General features: G+C 39.5%; 1 protein-coding gene and 1 long non-coding RNA gene across 12 annotated transcripts in view; one reads left to right on the plus strand and one right to left on the minus strand.

The window, feature by feature from the left end:
• LOC145434144 (uncharacterized) overlaps nt 1-20,280 on the plus strand; it is a 376,188-nt gene that overhangs the window by 248,583 nt on the left and 107,325 nt on the right. The gene's annotated exons all lie outside the window — the stretch shown is intronic.
• Nucleotides 14,434-20,280, minus strand: part of LOC145434131 (uncharacterized) — a 33,251-nt gene continuing 27,404 nt past the window's right edge. For all 11 annotated transcript variants that reach the window (XM_080311437.1, XM_080311435.1, XM_080311433.1 and 8 more), the window contains 7 exons: nt 19,913-20,278; nt 18,852-19,025; nt 18,130-18,272; nt 17,679-17,817; nt 17,006-17,089; nt 16,879-16,935; nt 14,434-15,918 (listed from right to left, as the gene is read on the minus strand). In XM_080311437.1, coding sequence (XP_080167563.1) covers nt 15,851-15,918; nt 16,879-16,935; nt 17,006-17,089; nt 17,679-17,817; nt 18,130-18,272; nt 18,852-19,025; nt 19,913-20,278 — 1,031 coding nt within the window. In that variant the 3' untranslated portion in view covers nt 14,434-15,850. The remainder of the gene's footprint in view (nt 15,919-16,878; nt 16,936-17,005; nt 17,090-17,678; nt 17,818-18,129; nt 18,273-18,851; nt 19,026-19,912; nt 20,279-20,280) is intronic.

Below are 20,280 nucleotides of genomic sequence, written 5' to 3' on the forward strand. Positions count from 1 at the left end.
CAAGCGGTGTACAGTATTACACAGGGATATCTAGAAGTCTAGGAGTTCTAGATATCCCTGGGTATTACCTTTGAGATAACATCGTACCATATCGCTCGTTAACCTGTGCGTCAACCTGTACTAACCCATAAACCTACCTTTGTGATAGCTAGCCAGCCATCGGCTCATAGTAATTCGGATCTGGTACACCCCTGTACACCCCATCCGAGTGGTACACCCTTTGCAAATTCTGGTACACCAGTAGTTAGTATGATCGGTCGCGATTCGCCATTGTGGCTTATGGGCGGGGTGGTGACTCGTATTGAAAACCCGGGGTGGTGACTCGTACTTTCAGACCCCCCTTGTGGTGGTGACTCGTAATGGGTTCTTATGGGTGCGGCCGTGATTCGTACTTTCGGGTATAGGCTGCGGCGGTGACTCGTATTGAAAACTCGGGGTCGTGACTCGTACTTTCAGGTATAGGCTGCGGCGGTGACTCGTATTGAAATACTCGCGGTCATGACTCACCTTTTTTGCTATAGGCGGTAGCGGTGATTCGCCCTTTCGGGTATAGTCAACCCTCGCGCTGTGTTGAAGAAGTATCAGGAATAGTAAATAGTCACGTGATTGATTCTTAGTTAATGTGTATATTACAAATTATTAAATATGACCGATTCGAGTTAATCCCAACGTTTGCGGTGAGTACGACAATGATATATCGTTATTCTTGTGGACGCGGCGATGATTCGTACTTTCGTTGATAGAATGCTAGCGGCATGTCGTACTTTCACCAAAAAGGGTGTGAAATAGTTTGCTAAATCTAGGAATCAGTCGCTTGGTTTACCACGGAACCGTCGTAGACGGCGATTCCAATACCAACAATAGCCGCGTTCACATATTAACACTCCAAATAGGTGTGAAATAGTTTGCAAACCCTGCGTTCGCTGCCAAGATAATGTCTCAGACATACGCGACTTGATGTTACAGGCATATCGATCGCTCACGCGGTGAAATTTTCGTAAGCAGTTTGGCACAGAGCTTGATTTCACTCGTACGATTTAATAAGTAACGAATAACAGACCGCCAGTGTCGGTAACTTGAATAGCGACAAATTGTCACTTATTTCCGCTCTAACCCTAATCCTTTGTGAAGTGAACGCTTATTCAAAAGGGTGTGATATCATTTTAAAATCCTACGACCGCTCACAGGGTAATGCTCCAGACATAGCGATCGCTCATGATTTGGTGTTACAGACATACCGATCGCTCACAAGGTAATATTTCCGTAACTAGTTTGTCCCAGAGTCGTCGCAGACGGTGATTCGTAAACCAACAATTTGACACTTTCTGGTGGTCGCTATATGTTTGACACTTCGGAACGTGGTTGACTTTAGTTGTATGATAAGAATCATGCGAAAATACAAGTAATGTGTCAATTTGTCAAACTTGAAATGAAACTTACTACACAGCTCAAGTTGATTCGTATTTGAATGTGTTGATCCGGTACAATTCTAATTAATTTGAGAAATCTTTTTAACGTGATCCTTTGATTCGACCGTAACCTGAATATTACTGACGCCGACTTTCAGTCACATTGAATTATTCACACATTCCACGCCGCTGTTTTAACAGTTATAGAATCAATACCAACTATCTCTAACCCGATAATATTCAATCATTTTGGTAATTTACCAACTTTAAATCCATTCGCGGATGTACTAAAGGTAAATCCAAATAATCCAAAATGAAATATTTGGACTTTGACATAGTCTGAATTGAAATAGATTGACAAACATGACTACCAACTTTCCCGCAGTCCCATTTCGATATTATATGCACATTGATTTGAAACAAGTAATGAAACATTACAACTCTATTCGCGATCCCGCTTTCCGTTTGTCAAAGAGATATTTTAACATCTTTCCATACTCAAAAGAATTCTTCACAACATTAACAATTGTTAAAAATCTAGTTTTCACTTACTTGATTATATCACTACAACTCACAAACTTGAATTAATTCATCCTGGCTGTATTCGTATGATCGGTCTTTTTTATTCGATTGTAAAGGTCGTTACTATTCTGAAGACAAAGTATTTACTAATCGGTACATATACGATTTGACTTGGACATATTATATTTTGAGTATACGAGATTTGAATGTCCGAACAATAACTGAGAATTAATTTATCACAATTAAATCCGTATATTACAGCGTAAAAGATATTTGGGGGTCAGCAACTCTGTACGGTCGTAGTTACAACCACATTAACTAATCTACCCAGGCAACTCGTCATGATCATTCCTGAAATCAACACAAACACGACCACTGACTTGAGTTAACCGCGAAACAGCATCAAGTTTTAAATCCGCTTGCAGCTGACGGATTATTCGAATACATCGATGGAGAATATTATTGAACTCGTCGGTATTGTTACTTCAACAAATTACACCGACTGCGAAAGTTAATATTGAATGGTAAGACTTGATCACATATTTGTTGATCACAGACATGACAAAAAAACATGACCGAGATTTTATAAACTAGTCATATTACTCTACACATCTATCAATATCAAAATGCGAGTCATCCAATTTTTCTACTAAAGTAACATTGCACTTTCGGATTCGGTATAGTCATACAAATTGTATTAAATCCAACATCAAAACAAAAGGATTTTTTTTAGTTTATTGAAATCAAATCATTCGTCTTCGACTTGTGCTTTTCTAGATTGCACGCAACAATTCGTTACGAATGAGCTGTAACCAAAGTTAAGAATTCTTTGTGTCCACAGATATAGAAGATGAATATAGCTAACACAATCACGAATCGACGTTTCAGAGTATTTCACGGATGTAATAAACTTGTTAGTGTCGCCTATCTAAAAGTATGCATGCGTTCGATTTCCATACCGACTGTTGCGATGTTTAGGATTCGCTTACCATGACCAAGAGTGAGGATTTAACATCAATGTCGTTACTGGAGGTATTCACAACAGAGAATCGAAACATTACACAGTGTGAAAATATATCTTTGATATCAAAGCACTATCCCAAGTACACGATTAATACTCAACTCCGTTCACACTTTCTATAGAACGTGCTAAATGTAAAATATCACGAGGTTGCACTCTAAGACTTTGATCATTACAAAAGTAAATTGAATATGTTTGCTCGACGCATTCAATTCAACTAGAAATGTCTAGGGCACAACAATCGTAATATTAAGGAAGTACTTGCTACACTGTAATTCACTTAACGTGTTTTGCATTGTTGTTCATTTGTAGTATTGATTGTTTTTGAACCCCCAAATAATAATTCTCGACATGAAACCAAACCGCTGAAAGTCGTTACCATCACAACGAAACAATGTGAACGATGTTTGCCAAATGTACCCTATGGTTAGGTGTACTAGAATTATTTGTGTAACACATACACCGACAATGTAATCGAAAATTTTTCCGTTGTCATTCGCTAAAGTAAATGTCATCACAATACTCTGTCACTAAAGATCTTACTTGTATCTGATTGAATCACCGATAATTAACTCGCTAAATCAAACCATAAGGAAATTTCACTCACTCATCAGATATGAAACAGCGTCGCTTAGTCGGTGTAGATCGTTTTTCTAAATGCAAATCATACCTGACCAACAGAAAACAATTTTCACTCACCTTGTAATGAAACCAAGTGGTGGACCTTCGTTCAATATTTTGTTTGTGTCAAATACTTTGCAATAAACACAGTGGAGTGGTCGAGCTTTACAGCAGCAGACTGTAATCTGTAAATCAAGCTTACATCCGACTTGTAACTGTATCGTTTACCTAACCGAGTTGTATGCACAGTTTGATATTTTTTGTTATTTGGTAATTGCTGAATATACTACTTCGAAATACTCCCTTGAACGTAATTTCCATCGTCGTAATAATCGAAGTACATTTGTGTCGAATTCGTAACAGCCGACTATGACATGATAAATTTTTGACAAGTTATGCTTGGAAGATTGGTTGTATATCACGAAAAATAATTACCGCTCATATTGATACTGTTATCCATTGTTCGGTATTTTCAAACGAGTAAAATTTATTACTCGAGTTACTCCGCTTAATGCAAATGTAAACACAACCGTCTTTCAACATCGCAAAGACATCGGTACAAAGTATACAATCAAACGCAACAAGTTTTACTTTCGTAGGTTGTGTATGGTTATCCTGCATAACTCATTTCTTACCAAAGCCATATGAAATAAATTCATGTTACACGAAAATATTCACTCATGCTACAAACCTGTACAATGATTGGTGGTGCTTTCAAACTGTTTCGATACCTCAAGAACTTTATTGTCTGAATGGTTGTTCATGTATCGTAATAATCAAGTAGTTCAACACAGAACTAGTATTAACAGAAACACCAGAGTTGTTTACACAAAAGTTTGTATGTGTACAGTATACGAATACCATGTGTAAGTCCAGCACAATTGTGGTATCCATACGAGTTTAGTTAACACAATTTACGACACCGAGGTCGCGTCATCTTTCGTAAGACAACAAACCAAGGCTTCAGGATATGTCCATGTCATAGCAATGAATCGGCTACTCCAACAACAGAGTGCATATGTTTTCTAGTTACGGTGCTTACATCTTACACACAAATCAATCTACTTTGCTAACGAAAAGTGGTGAGTCATCATATGGTTATCCTCACTAGTAAAACATACTATCATACAAAATGGTCGTTATAGTTTGCACACCAACGGTACATCGTACAAGTAACAAGTCTCGAGAATCCAGTTATTCAAAAAACGTGAAAGTATTTCTACACCAAGTCGTTATGTTGACGAAAGCGTATATTGTAATATCATGATCGATTTGCATTCGTTGGTCACAAACTGTCACTACTCTAAATAATTCTTTTTCACTCAAACACAAACGCATACTTGTCACCATTCGTTTTCATCAAGTACGAGTTCAAGAAACTTACTACGACATGAATTTTTATTTTTATGTTGTGTAAATAGGTAATAATTAATTCAAGTAACACTATATCAACATCATCGAGTTGTGCTAATAGATTTACATGTGGTCTTGTGGTTTTCATCGGGACATACAGCACGAACTAACTGTAGACTCCTCTCTGTTGTACAGCTACTCGGTAATCGAAATGCATTAACATGTAAACAACGATCTTGTTTCGTCACACCAAAAATATGTTCACTGTCGCGATACTCCGCACAAGACGTGCATAGCCTTTTCACACTCGTAATAGTATACCAACGTCAAGCGATAACGTTTAACAAGACCAACGACACTGAACCCACGACGTTTACCTATGTAAAATTACCACTTTCACTAACCAGTCCATCGTTTACCTGACTAAACATATTATTTTCCTTTGGAGATCTGATGTTTACCCAGAGTAAGAAACCTTTTTCACTTGGAAATCTATTTTTTCTTTGGCTAACAAACCTTTTTTCACTTGTTAATATATTTTTTCCTTGGCTAACAAACCTTTTTTCACTTGGAAATCTATTTTTTCTCTGGTTAACAAACCTTTTTCCCCGGGTAACAAACCTTTTTCCCTGAGCAACAAGCCATTTTCACTTGGTGGTCCGTCGTTTACCTGAGTAAAAATATCAGTTTCCTTTGGGGATCTGGCGTTTACCCAGTGTAACAATACATTTTCGCTTGGAACAATACTTTTACCTAGAGTAACTAATCATTTTCTCCTGGGTAACAATCCCTTTTCGTCTGGAAACTATCATTTAACTGAGTACCAATATCGTTTTCACTTGGAAATACATTTTTTCCCTGGGTAACAATACCATTTTCGTTTTGAAAACTGACAACCACACCGGTCAATTTGATATTTTTGTATATTGTTACAACGAACAGTGACGGAAATATACACAGACTACCGGTTTCAGAGTACACCCCATCGGTCGTATCACGTCAATATCATCGGTTAACCACATACAATATACTCTTGTACACCGAAATGCACGCTTTGGAAAATTGGACAATAGGCTGCGATAGTTCTGTGATGTCCGGGTTCGTGCTTTAGATTTTCCAGAGTCAAAATGTCTGAATAAAACACCTCCTCGACGACGGTTGGTATGTGGATAACGGTGTTCGGAAAACGGTTGGATTTATGTCACCCATCGCGATAACAATTCCAGGTCGAGTTTTCCTCCCGCATGTTTACTATATTGTGTCTTTATTGGTCAATGTATGTCTCGACATTCAGTTTGAAATCGGAAATGATAAAGTATGTAACCGGATCCGGATATCAACTCTGAATCGATAAACCAATGAACAATATTCAAAGTAAACATGTTACACCCTGTGTTTCCACGAAAAAATACCATCCAGACATACGTCGCGCTTGTTTGCCCACATCAGTATACGCGCAAATGGAGGTGTGTGACATTGCATGCAATGTGTTGGTATACAAACATCGATCCACAGACATTATCATAGCCGTTGTATACCAACACATTGCATGCAATGTCACACACCTCCATTTGCGCGTATACTGATGTGGGCAAACAAGCGCGACGTATGTCTGGATGGTATTTTTTCGTGGAAACACAGGGTGTAACATGTTTACTTTGAATATTGTTCATTGGTTTATCGATTCAGAGTTGATATCCGGATCCGGTTACATACTTTATCATTTCCGATTTCAAACTGAATGTCGAGACATACATTGACCAATAAAGACACAATATAGTAAACATGCGGGAGGAAAACTCGACCTGGAATTGTTATCGCGATGGGTGACATAAATCCAACCGTTTTCCGAACACCGTTATCCACATACCAACCGTCGTCGAGGAGGTGTTTTATTCAGACATTTTGACTCTGGAAAATCTAAAGCACGAACCCGGACATCACAGAACTATCGCAGCCTATTGTCCAATTTTCCAAAGCGTGCATTTCGGTGTACAAGAGTATATTGTATGTGGTTAACCGATGATATTGACGTGATACGACCGATGGGGTGTACTCTGAAACCGGTAGTCTGTGTATATTTCCGTCACTGTTCGTTGTAACAATATAAAAAAATATCAAATTGACCGGTGTGGTTGTCAGTTTTCAAAACGAAAATGGTATTGTTACCCAGGGAAAAAATGTATTTCCAAGTGAAAACGGTATTGGTACTCAGTTAAATGATAGTTTCCAGACGAAAAGGGATTGTTACCCAGGAGAAAATGATTAGTTACTCTAGGTAAAAGTATTGTTCCAAGCGAAAATGTATTGTTACACTGGGTAAACGCCAGATCCCCAAAGGAAACTGATATTTTTACTCAGGTAAACGACGGACCACCAAGTGAAAATGGCTTGTTGCTCAGGGAAAAAGGTTTGTTACCCGGGGAAAAAGGTTTGTTAACCAGAGAAAAAATAGATTTCCAAGTGAAAAAAGGTTTGTTAGCCAAGGAAAAAATATATTAACAAGTGAAAAAAGGTTTGTTAGCCAAGGAAAAAATAGATTTCCAAGTGAAAAAGGTTTCTTACTCTGGGTAAACATCAGATCTCCAAAGGAAAATAATATGTTTAGTCAGGTAAACGATGGACTGGTTAGTGAAAGTGGTAATTTTACATAGGTAAACGTCGTGGGTTCAGTGTCGTTGGTCTTGTTAAACGTTATCGCTTGACGTTGGTATACTATTACGAGTGTGAAAAGGCTATGCACGTCTTGTGCGGAGTATCGCGACAGTGAACATATTTTTGGTGTGACGAAACAAGATCGTTGTTTACATGTTAATGCATTTCGATTACCGAGTAGCTGTACAACAGAGAGGAGTCTACAGTTAGTTCGTGCTGTATGTCCCGATGAAAACCACAAGACCACATGTAAATCTATTAGCACAACTCGATGATGTTGATATAGTGTTACTTGAATTAATTATTACCTATTTACACAACATAAAAATAAAAATTCATGTCGTAGTAAGTTTCTTGAACTCGTACTTGATGAAAACGAATGGTGACAAGTATGCGTTTGTGTTTGAGTGAAAAAGAATTATTTAGAGTAGTGACAGTTTGTGACCAACGAATGCAAATCGATCATGATATTACAATATACGCTTTCGTCAACATAACGACTTGGTGTAGAAATACTTTCACGTTTTTTGAATAACTGGATTCTCGAGACTTGTTACTTGTACGATGTACCGTTGGTGTGCAAACTATAACGACCATTTTGTATGATAGTATGTTTTACTAGTGAGGATAACCATATGATGACTCACCACTTTTCGTTAGCAAAGTAGATTGATTTGTGTGTAAGATGTAAGCACCGTAACTAGAAAACATATGCACTCTGTTGTTGGAGTAGCCGATTCATTGCTATGACATGGACATATCCTGAAGCCTTGGTTTGTTGTCTTACGAAAGATGACGCGACCTCGGTGTCGTAAATTGTGTTAACTAAACTCGTATGGATACCACAATTGTGCTGGACTTACACATGGTATTCGTATACTGTACACATACAAACTTTTGTGTAAACAACTCTGGTGTTTCTGTTAATACTAGTTCTGTGTTGAACTACTTGATTATTACGATACATGAACAACCATTCAGACAATAAAGTTCTTGAGGTATCGAAACAGTTTGAAAGCACCACCAATCATTGTACAGGTTTGTAGCATGAGTGAATATTTTCGTGTAACATGAATTTATTTCATATGGCTTTGGTAAGAAATGAGTTATGCAGGATAACCATACACAACCTACAAAAGTAAAACTTGTTGCGTTTGATTGTATACTTTGTACCGATGTCTTTGCGATGTTGAAAGACGGTTGTGTTTACATTTGCATTAAGCGGAGTAACTCGAGTAATAAATTTTACTCGTTTGAAAATACCGAACAATGGATAACAGTATCAATATGAGCGGTAATTATTTTTCGTGATATACAACCAATCTTCCAAGCATAACTTGTCAAAAATTTATCATGTCATAGTCGGCTGTTACGAATTCGACACAAATGTACTTCGATTATTACGACGATGGAAATTACGTTCAAGGGAGTATTTCGAAGTAGTATATTCAGCAATTACCAAATAACAAAAAATATCAAACTGTGCATACAACTCGGTTAGGTAAACGATACAGTTACAAGTCGGATGTAAGCTTGATTTACAGATTACAGTCTGCTGCTGTAAAGCTCGACCACTCCACTGTGTTTATTGCAAAGTATTTGACACAAACAAAATATTGAACGAAGGTCCACCACTTGGTTTCATTACAAGGTGAGTGAAAATTGTTTTCTGTTGGTCAGGTATGATTTGCATTTAGAAAAACGATCTACACCGACTAAGCGACGCTGTTTCATATCTGATGAGTGAGTGAAATTTCCTTATGGTTTGATTTAGCGAGTTAATTATCGGTGATTCAATCAGATACAAGTAAGATCTTTAGTGACAGAGTATTGTGATGACATTTACTTTAGCGAATGACAACGGAAAAATTTTCGATTACATTGTCGGTGTATGTGTTACACAAATAATTCTAGTACACCTAACCATAGGGTACATTTGGCAAACATCGTTCACATTGTTTCGTTGTGATGGTAACGACTTTCAGCGGTTTGGTTTCATGTCGAGAATTATTATTTGGGGGTTCAAAAACAATCAATACTACAAATGAACAACAATGCAAAACACGTTAAGTGAATTACAGTGTAGCAAGTACTTCCTTAATATTACGATTGTTGTGCCCTAGACATTTCTAGTTGAATTGAATGCGTCGAGCAAACATATTCAATTTACTTTTGTAATGATCAAAGTCTTAGAGTGCAACCTCGTGATATTTTACATTTAGCACGTTCTATAGAAAGTGTGAACGGAGTTGAGTATTAATCGTGTACTTGGGATAGTGCTTTGATATCAAAGATATATTTTCACACTGTGTAATGTTTCGATTCTCTGTTGTGAATACCTCCAGTAACGACATTGATGTTAAATCCTCACTCTTGGTCATGGTAAGCGAATCCTAAACATCGCAACAGTCGGTATGGAAATCGAACGCATGCATACTTTTAGATAGGCGACACTAACAAGTTTATTACATCCGTGAAATACTCTGAAACGTCGATTCGTGATTGTGTTAGCTATATTCATCTTCTATATCTGTGGACACAAAGAATTCTTAACTTTGGTTACAGCTCATTCGTAACGAATTGTTGCGTGCAATCTAGAAAAGCACAAGTCGAAGACGAATGATTTGATTTCAATAAACTAAAAAAAATCCTTTTGTTTTGATGTTGGATTTAATACAATTTGTATGACTATACCGAATCCGAAAGTGCAATGTTACTTTAGTAGAAAAATTGGATGACTCGCATTTTGATATTGATAGATGTGTAGAGTAATATGACTAGTTTATAAAATCTCGGTCATGTTTTTTTGTCATGTCTGTGATCAACAAATATGTGATCAAGTCTTACCATTCAATATTAACTTTCGCAGTCGGTGTAATTTGTTGAAGTAACAATACCGACGAGTTCAATAATATTCTCCATCGATGTATTCGAATAATCCGTCAGCTGCAAGCGGATTTAAAACTTGATGCTGTTTCGCGGTTAACTCAAGTCAGTGGTCGTGTTTGTGTTGATTTCAGGAATGATCATGACGAGTTGCCTGGGTAGATTAGTTAATGTGGTTGTAACTACGACCGTACAGAGTTGCTGACCCCCAAATATCTTTTACGCTGTAATATACGGATTTAATTGTGATAAATTAATTCTCAGTTATTGTTCGGACATTCAAATCTCGTATACTCAAAATATAATATGTCCAAGTCAAATCGTATATGTACCGATTAGTAAATACTTTGTCTTCAGAATAGTAACGACCTTTACAATCGAATAAAAAAGACCGATCATACGAATACAGCCAGGATGAATTAATTCAAGTTTGTGAGTTGTAGTGATATAATCAAGTAAGTGAAAACTAGATTTTTAACAATTGTTAATGTTGTGAAGAATTCTTTTGAGTATGGTAAGATGTTAAAATATCTCTTTGACAAACGGAAAGCGGGATCGCGAATAGAGTTGTAATGTTTCATTACTTGTTTCAAATCAATGTGCATATAATATCGAAATGGGACTGCGGGAAAGTTGGTAGTCATGTTTGTCAATCTATTTCAATTCAGACTATGTCAAAGTCCAAATATTTCATTTTGGATTATTTGGATTTACCTTTAGTACATCCGCGAATGGATTTAAAGTTGGTAAATTACCAAAATGATTGAATATTATCGGGTTAGAGATAGTTGGTATTGATTCTATAACTGTTAAAACAGCGGCGTGGAATGTGTGAATAATTCAATGTGACTGAAAGTCGGCGTCAGTAATATTCAGGTTACGGTCGAATCAAAGGATCACGTTAAAAAGATTTCTCAAATTAATTAGAATTGTACCGGATCAACACATTCAAATACGAATCAACTTGAGCTGTGTAGTAAGTTTCATTTCAAGTTTGACATATTGACACATTACTTGTATTTTCGCATGATTCTTATCATACAACTAAAGTCAACCACGTTCCGAAGTGTCAAACATATAGCGACCACCAGAAAGTGCCAAATTGTTGGTTTACGAATCACCGTCTGCGACGACTCTGGGACAAACTAGTTACGGAAATATTACCTTGTGAGCGATCGGTATGTCTGTAACACCAAATCATGAGCGATCGCTATGTCTGGAGCATTACCCTGTGAGCGGTCGTAGGATTTTAAAATGATATCACACCCTTTTGAATAAGCGTTCACTTCACAAAGGATTAGGGTTAGAGCGGAAATAAGTGACAATTTGTCGCTATTCAAGTTACCGACACTGGCGGTCTGTTATTCGTTACTTATTAAATCGTACGAGTGAAATCAAGCTCTGTGCCAAACTGCTTACGAAAATTTCACCGCGTGAGCGATCGATATGCCTGTAACATCAAGTCGCGTATGTCTGAGACATTATCTTGTCAGCGAACGCAGGGTTTGCAAACTATTTCACACCTATTTGGAGTGTTAATATGTGAACGCGGCTATTGTTGGTATTGGAATCGCCGTCTACGACGGTTCCGTGGTAAACCAAGCGACTGATTCCTAGATTTAGCAAACTATTTCACACCCTTTTTGGTGAAAGTACGACATGCCGCTAGCATTCTATCAACGAAAGTACGAATCATCGCCGCGTCCACAAGAATAACGATATATCATTGTCGTACTCACCGCAAACGTTGGGATTAACTCGAATCGGTCATATATAATAATTTGTAATATACACATTAACTAAGAATCAATCACGTGACTATTTACTATTCCTGATACTTCTTCAACACAGCGCGAGGGTTGACTATACCCGAAAGGGCGAATCACCGCTACCGCCTATAGCAAAAAAGGTGAGTCATGACCGCGAGTATTTCAATACGAGTCACCGCCGCAGCCTATACCTGAAAGTACGAGTCACGACCCCGATTTTTCAATACGAGTCACCGCCGCAGCCTATACCCGAAAGTACGAATCACGGCCGCACCCATAAGAACCCATTACGAGTCACCACCACAAGGGGGGTCTGAAAGTACGAGTCACCACCCCGGGTTTTCAATACGAGTCACCACCCCGCCCATAAGCCACAATGGCGAATCGCGACCGATCATACTAACTACTTACACCCTAGGGTGTACGACCACCCCGGTTGAAGAGCACTGGGCTAGTGTATTGTAGGATATCAATTTCTTTCATCTTCTCGACGCTTCGTATTCGATCCTCTATTTTTGCCGATAATAAGAGAATGTATAGCATGTCGCTCAGAATTGTCAAACTCAACTGACGTCGCGGGTCGAATTCAAATATACAGATCACTCGCGGGCCGCACCAGTCAAATGATTCCTAAATATTACGAACCCTAAACTCAGTATATGCACTTTTTCGCATTCTCGGAATTGAAAGTTATTGTCAGCGATTTTCTCCTGACGATAACTACAATCACAACTCCGCTGTCGCGTTGTTATAATGTGGCCTTTGAACATACTCGAAATTTGCTATCTTGAAGGAATATTTATTAGTGGTATTTCTTACTGCAAATTCGAAAATGTGTTGGATAAAATCACGCAATTTTCACGATATACTCAGAATTTCTTCGCGGGCCGAATGAAATCATTTGGCGGGTCGTACGTTTGACACCCCTGATGTAGCTAGACAACTACTTACGTATTTTATTATCCGTTCTACGTGTGCGTGAGCGATACAAGGCATTTTTGCATCTATATTTACCTTTATATTCGTTATTTGATTCAAGATAAATGACCAATTGACCTCTTTAACATAGCCAGTAAAATATAATGAATTTGAATGATCACTCATGCTTCGAAAATTCAATTTGACTTGACTTGACTCGAGTCACCTCCAAAAAACGGGTGACTTGACTTGACTCGAGTCACCTTTGAAAATCGATTGACTTGACTTATTGACTCGAGTCAAAATGTGCAATGACTGGAGATGACTCGTGACTCGAAGGTAGTGACTTGATCCCAACACTGCATTCTGGTTGCTCTTTTTAATATTTGATGATATCATGAAAAGGGGGCGCTGAATTATTCACTATCATGAAGAGAGGCGTGCCTAAAAAAGTTTGAGAACCACAGTTCTAGAGTATAAATAGAAGAATGTGGATAGGAGTTTAAAGAGAGTTAAAAATGTATTATTTTTAGCATTGTTTCGAATCATGGCAGCAAGTAGACATTTTTTCAATTAATAACCGTCAATTTCTCATTACCTGACATGAACACATTCACGCATTTATGAACAATGTAATTTTACAAATAAAATATCCAGGAGAATATAGCTAAAATGTTTCACTCGGCCCGCCAACGTACTTCGACTTCTGATTTGGTCCGCAATAACACTGTGCTGCGGTCGAAAATTCATTTTCAAGGGTCAAAGATGTTTTTGAATCAATTTTTCGCGCTGATCAATAAATGCAATCAGTTTTTCTCAATCAGGTCAAGTTTTTTCTCCACGGCATGTTCAATTACGCTAGCTTTTGGTCATTATTCTTCACAAAGAAATTCATTTCTGTGGTAGCTTAATTCGTCATGCATGTGTTCATTTTTTGCAAGATGGTATTTTTATTTGAATTCAAGGTTTTGCACCGACAGCCGTTTTATATACCACTAAAATATAATAACAAAGTTGAAATAAAGGCACTCACAATTACAACTAACCAACAAATCATAATTTAGCTCAATGGCGCTCAACCTGATAGAAGAATTAGAAGTTAATATGATACACTATAGATAGCCTACTTGACAGCCCGAAAATAGCGAAAAGTAAGTAGATCACAAAATGTTACGAATAGAGTACTTCAAAAAAGTAGAAGTACTTCGTTACTGATCCCCTCTGCGTATTGGCAGTAATCCGAACCCACACAAACCCCCACGATTCAGGAACACTAAGATCGATGCGGTGATTTTATTGAAAATACACAAATCCCTCCCACAAGACCACATGAAAAAAGTTTTAACAAATATTAAAATGTGATGTAAATAACTGACACACTTCTAACAGGCGCAAGCCCACTGTGTAGGCCCGCCTCCAGAGAAGTGAACGCGTCAGCTTCAATCTACATCACACTGGCAGCACGGACGATTGTCTACAGCACAGCGATCCAATCTCGTCCATTCATCGATCGTTCTCCAAGAAGGGAATTCGCGAAGACATAAATTGCACGATAGATTATCAAGTCTTCGGGTGGCAATATGACGGGTCACGGCAGTGACGGTAAATTATAATTGAGTTGTTAGACAGCATCGAATACAGGAAGTTCTACCGACTTTGCGTTTGAACAGTACTGTCAAAGTGCGTGCTCGCTGTGCGCATATCGCAGCTTGTTCTACGCTTAGAAATTTCACGCGAGCACACAGCCGGAAAAAATAGGAGGGTTCAGCAAAATCACGTAGAAACGCACACCGAATTTTTCCAACCAGGTCAGAAATTAAATCTGGAAAAGGGAGACACGTCTGTTGCATCCAACAAGAAAAGACACTCCGTTGCAGAGATGTCAGGAAACACGACAGAGTGAATTGATTGAAAGCACGGGCAACTCGTCAGTCAAGGTACTTGTGCGGCGGCAAGAGACTTTGTGGAATCAAATCAAAAGTTTTTTCTTTCACGACAGCATCAAATCGTGCAAAAAGTGACGCTCTCACGCGAAATAGGATCACCGCTACAAAACTGTTTCTGCAAACGAACATCTCCCACTTGATTGCCTTCAAAATATGCGGTTTGGAAGTGACAAGAGATACAAAAAGTGTAAACGAGAGTAGTCGCCAGCCGCGCGTAACGGTACGCGTCGTCGGCTTACGACAAGTACACAGAAAAAACGATACGTGACAGTGATAGCACCGACATAGAATTGCGTTTTCCGATCCGGTGACACATGTCGTTAACCACAATAGTGAAAAATATGTAAGTACAAAAGCGGCCATGATATTTGTGCTGTTGTTGTAAGGAAAAATCAAGGCATCGGGAGAGGTTTACGTGTCGTATAGACCAGTTTCGAATATCTTCCAACAGGACAATAACAATGAGCTCCGACAGAAATTACAGGGGGCCAGCTAATTCCACGACTTGACTGATGGAAATCACGAAAATACGAGTCCTTGCAAACACAGGGTCAATGACTGTGACGGCAAGAACGAATCATGCCAGTCCAGTCAGGCATACGTCTGTGCGTCGACCAGTCACGTCGCCGCTTGTCGATCGATATGCGCGTTACCATGATCAGAGACAGACAGACTAACACGAGTCAGACGAGGGGCGCAAAAATGCCGGATAAAGAATGGGAGGGAATAGAAAAAAGTCGTAGAAAAACGTCAATGCTTCTCAGCGACGCTTTGATCGTCGCCGACTGCCGTTTCTTCCTTAGGAGTGTCGTCTGTTTCTGGAATAATAAAAGTTCGTACATCAAAATTTCGACAAGAGGTGGTGAAGGTAGTAGTCATTGCTGGTTAGGATTACCATATTGTGGGAACTGGAAAGAAGGACACTTTTCACAAATTACAACAGTTAGATTACATGACTAAAAAACTGCCAATTCTATAATTTTTACAGAAAATCAAAATGTGTTGCCTAAAATAAAACTTTCATTTTTCCATCCCTACTCCCGGACATCCGCATTGCAGATCTCACGTCATTTATGTCGTTTATTAGTTGCGCCCGAATTCCCAAAAAGGTAGACATGTGGACATTTAGGGCGTCCTTGGAGGACATTTTCGATCCCCGGAAAAAGAAGGACGCATGGCAACCCTATTGTTGGTACAAGTAAAACCTAAATATTCTAGGCCTCGTTCTGCCGGAAAACGGTCGAACAGAAGCAGCCTAAAAACATAACCACTAGAGAAAGTACTGTAAGCAGGCAAAACGTACTCGAATAATCGGAAAATTAGAAATTTACACTGTCACTGATCCCCTCTGCCACCTATAGGGAGTTCGTATGCACTGCGCGGCAATGAATATTTAAATCAAGCCGGCTGTCGTTAAAATAGCGAGCGATTACAGACAAATCCAGGGGCACGAGTGTTCAAAGCGCTATGCAAGAGCATACAAATAATCGCGGTATATCCAGACCAGACAATGCTATCGTAGAGCGTCCAGTATCTCGCTCAGCAGGCCGTGGGATAAAGTCCCAGCACACCGATGGTCAAGACAAGAATAACTACATTCCACATTCAGTATTTTCTAATTTCCTGGTTTTCATTTAAATCTGTCATTAGTATTTGTACCCAAACTTCTGAATGTAGATCATTGCTAGTATCAATTTGCGGCGAGAAATTGCGGGTTCCACCAAAAGTCGTTACAAGTCCCATAGTCAACACCAAAGCCAAGTATGACAAACAATCACCTTTAACGGCGGGATCAGCGTCGCCACACTCTTCGGCGTTATCGCCGTCTGCATCGCCTGTGAAGAAGAAGACGGGCGTTACGCAAATTACAAAGTAATGTCGCGACGTCGCAGGCGAGGCGCTCACCTATTTCTTGAAGAGAAGATTCGTGTCGAGCTTCGTTTGCGGGGATATGATTCGGGGGAGGAACTTGAGATTGGTACGAGTAATCTAGATGGAAACGATATAAGGTTCAAATAAGAGAGCCAAGATTTTACCAGATTACAAGAAAAGTCATCGAAAGACCGCCCACAAAAATTTACATATGTATAAGATGAATGTAAGATCATCATTTGCAAAACAAATTTGACTCAATTCCAAGCAGTAGAAGCGAAGATATTCCAGTTTTTTGATGATAATTCTTGGATTATCCACCAATCAAGGATAATCCCAGAATAATGAAAGAAAAACTGAAATAACTTCGCTTCTACTGCTTGGAATTGAGTCAAATTTGTTTTGCAAATGATGATCTTACATTCATCTTATACATATGTAAATTTTTGAAGACAGCCCAACAATTTCATGGGGTTGACAGAAAAATTAGAAAAATTTTTTTTGCATTTTTGGGCAAATTCAAAATTTTCAAACTGTACGAAACCCGCGAATATTGGTTGGAATGAATTCAAATTTGGTGTGCGTCGTTTTTTAAGGCAACCTAACTATTTAATCATGTAGCCAGCAAGATTCAAGAAAAAAGGTTATTGTTGAACAGCCCTGGACACATACACGCACGCAAACACAGACCGAGACAACGTATTACCTGCAGTGACGTAGTTTGGTGCGGCGTAGTAAACGGCATTCTGGTGTTGAATCGAAGGCGCCGGCACCAGTTGAATAGAGTTTTGGTTTGGCAACTGCACCGCGACCAGACCGGGAGAATGCGTCTGCGGCACCTGGCCCTGTAAGGTAATTCGAATATGGAAAAAAATTATTTGAGCAACGACACATCCAAGTGCGAGCACGTGACACAAAAAGGGCTGGGTAAGATCGATTATTCGGATATCAACTATTATTATGAGGACATCCCATTAATAATGACTCGAAAGTAAAGCGTTCAAATATATACATCTTTTGTGATCACAAAGCCAGATACACAACATCTGGAATCATAATTTTGTATTTCAGCCGCATAACCATTTAGTGACCACTGTGATGGACAAGACACGCTCGACAGTCGTTTTCCTTTGTGCAGGAGAAACTCATCAACTGACCTGGTACGTCTTCATCTCCGGCAGTTTCGAGCCCCTCGGACTGCCAGCGCCCGGCAGATACATGTACTGAGCTGGCATGTTCGGATAAATAGGATACTTTGGGATCACGCTGGTCGGGTATGTGACAGGACCTGTCATGTTCACTGGCGGTGACAAAAAACATGATTGGAATTACATTTGATAAAGTGTATCGCCTTCATAGCAGCGAAACAATACTGCAGCGCAAGCTGGAATATATTTCAGGATATTCCTAGTGCAACAAGCTATGGACTGTGTACATTGCAGTTTTTAATGCTGCCGAATCAGAAGCATGGTAGCGTCCTTTCCTTATCTGCATAGCTGGTCTGAAAGAGCAATCCGCTAATTTAATATTACAAAGTTTATGAAGTTTACATACATTCACACGGTTTTCAACCTCAAATATGTCAGTCCTAGGTAGGCAACTATTCCACAACTGTTTCGACACTACTGTTGCCGGGGTATAATTTTTCTCTGAATGCTTCATGCGCTCTTCAAATATTCAAAGTGAATTGACTATCATCGTATCTCGTGCTAATAGAGAGAGGTTTTGACAAGGCTGTACCACAGAATCTCACACTGTATGTACACTTGTACAGATATGTATCAGGCAAACCGAACATGAATGCACACCACACATTCGACAAAGGAATACTAGCCTTCACATCGAGGCAGCCGCTAGATATCACGCCAACAAAACTTACTTCCGGCCATGCGATAATCCTGCGCATAGTTGCCGACCAAGAAAGGCGGTCCGTGTCCTGGCTGCGCGACATGATTGTGCGATACGTAGACTTGATTCGACGCCACAGGCTGACCTGCGTACGCCGGCCGGCCCAGGACAGTCGACGTGGCGTCAACCGCTTGATCAGCGGCAGCTGCAAATAGACGCAAAGTTTCAGTACCGACGTAATAGCCCCGAACCATCTTAGCGTTGTGAGACACTCTTATTGAAATATTGCCACATCATCGACTATTCGAATGTGTTTGAAACACTTTTGCGGCCTGTGCTGCTTACGTCCCGAAGAGGGATGTACAAATTTGAGACGTGAAAAAACATACCCTAGGCCAGGAGCTGTATCAACCCAAACGTATATCTTATACCAAACACAGCTAGGGAAGGGGTTTAAGGACAGCCCCGTAACGGAACAATGTTATATCAGCGGGAGACGATAAACAGACAGCTGCCAGTTATTACGGAACTTGGTAAATTTGGCAACTTCAATGCGGCATTAGATATACATAATTGAATACTTTCTTGCGCCGATAGCAGACGATATATATAAACGTAAGACCTTGATAGCTTTCACACCCTATTTGACGTCCACTTGTATGATGAATATAACTTTATTAGTTACACGAGCTTTCGGAGCTCTGCTCCTTCATCAGGTGTTAAAGCGTAAGTATATATACAATAACTTATGATGCAAGGAATGCATCAATATAACAATTTTAAAAATGAATGTTTCACTAAAATATTAGTATGTCAGTATTAATGCAGGGCTTCCCAACCAGTGGGTCATGACCCATTGGTGGACGACGAAGCTACTACAGGTGGGACGTGAAGCAGTTCTAAATGTTACTGTTTTCCATTTCATACAAGGGTTGCTTTTGGATTTCTGGATATTATAAAAGTTGAGCTTTTGCAATAATTGTAAAATACATGTGGATTGGATACGTTGTTTCTCCCGAATTTATTTGCCATTGGTTTGGTCGTATCTCATGTGCGTGGTACAATAACCAAACAGACAACGGATAGACATACCTTCACTTGAAGGCGAAGTTATCGAGTCCGCACTCGTTTTATCGGCGACATTGTCGGTATCCGCAACTTCAGCTCTTGACGTGGCCTTGTCAAAAGTCTTATCGTCTTTTGATGTGCCGACTTCCGACTCTTGTTTGCTATTCGAACCGACATGGTAGCGCCTGTCTTGCGCCGTCGCGCTGACGCCATTGTTATTGTTTGTGTTTGCAGCGTAGCCCCGGGCCCCGGGGTAGGGCTGGTGCGTGGCGGGCATGTGCTGCGGCTGGACCTGTCCCGGGTGGTAAACGTGCATGTTGGGCGGCGCCTGGACGTTTCCGGAGCCGTCCATTCCGACCACGGGCGGGCTGAGGTAGACGAAGTGCATTCCT

Source organism: Botryllus schlosseri, chromosome 2, assembly GCF_051294905.1.
Source record: "Botryllus schlosseri isolate E-star chromosome 2, Bs_hap1, whole genome shotgun sequence".
NCBI lineage: Eukaryota > Metazoa > Chordata > Ascidiacea > Stolidobranchia > Styelidae > Botryllus > Botryllus schlosseri.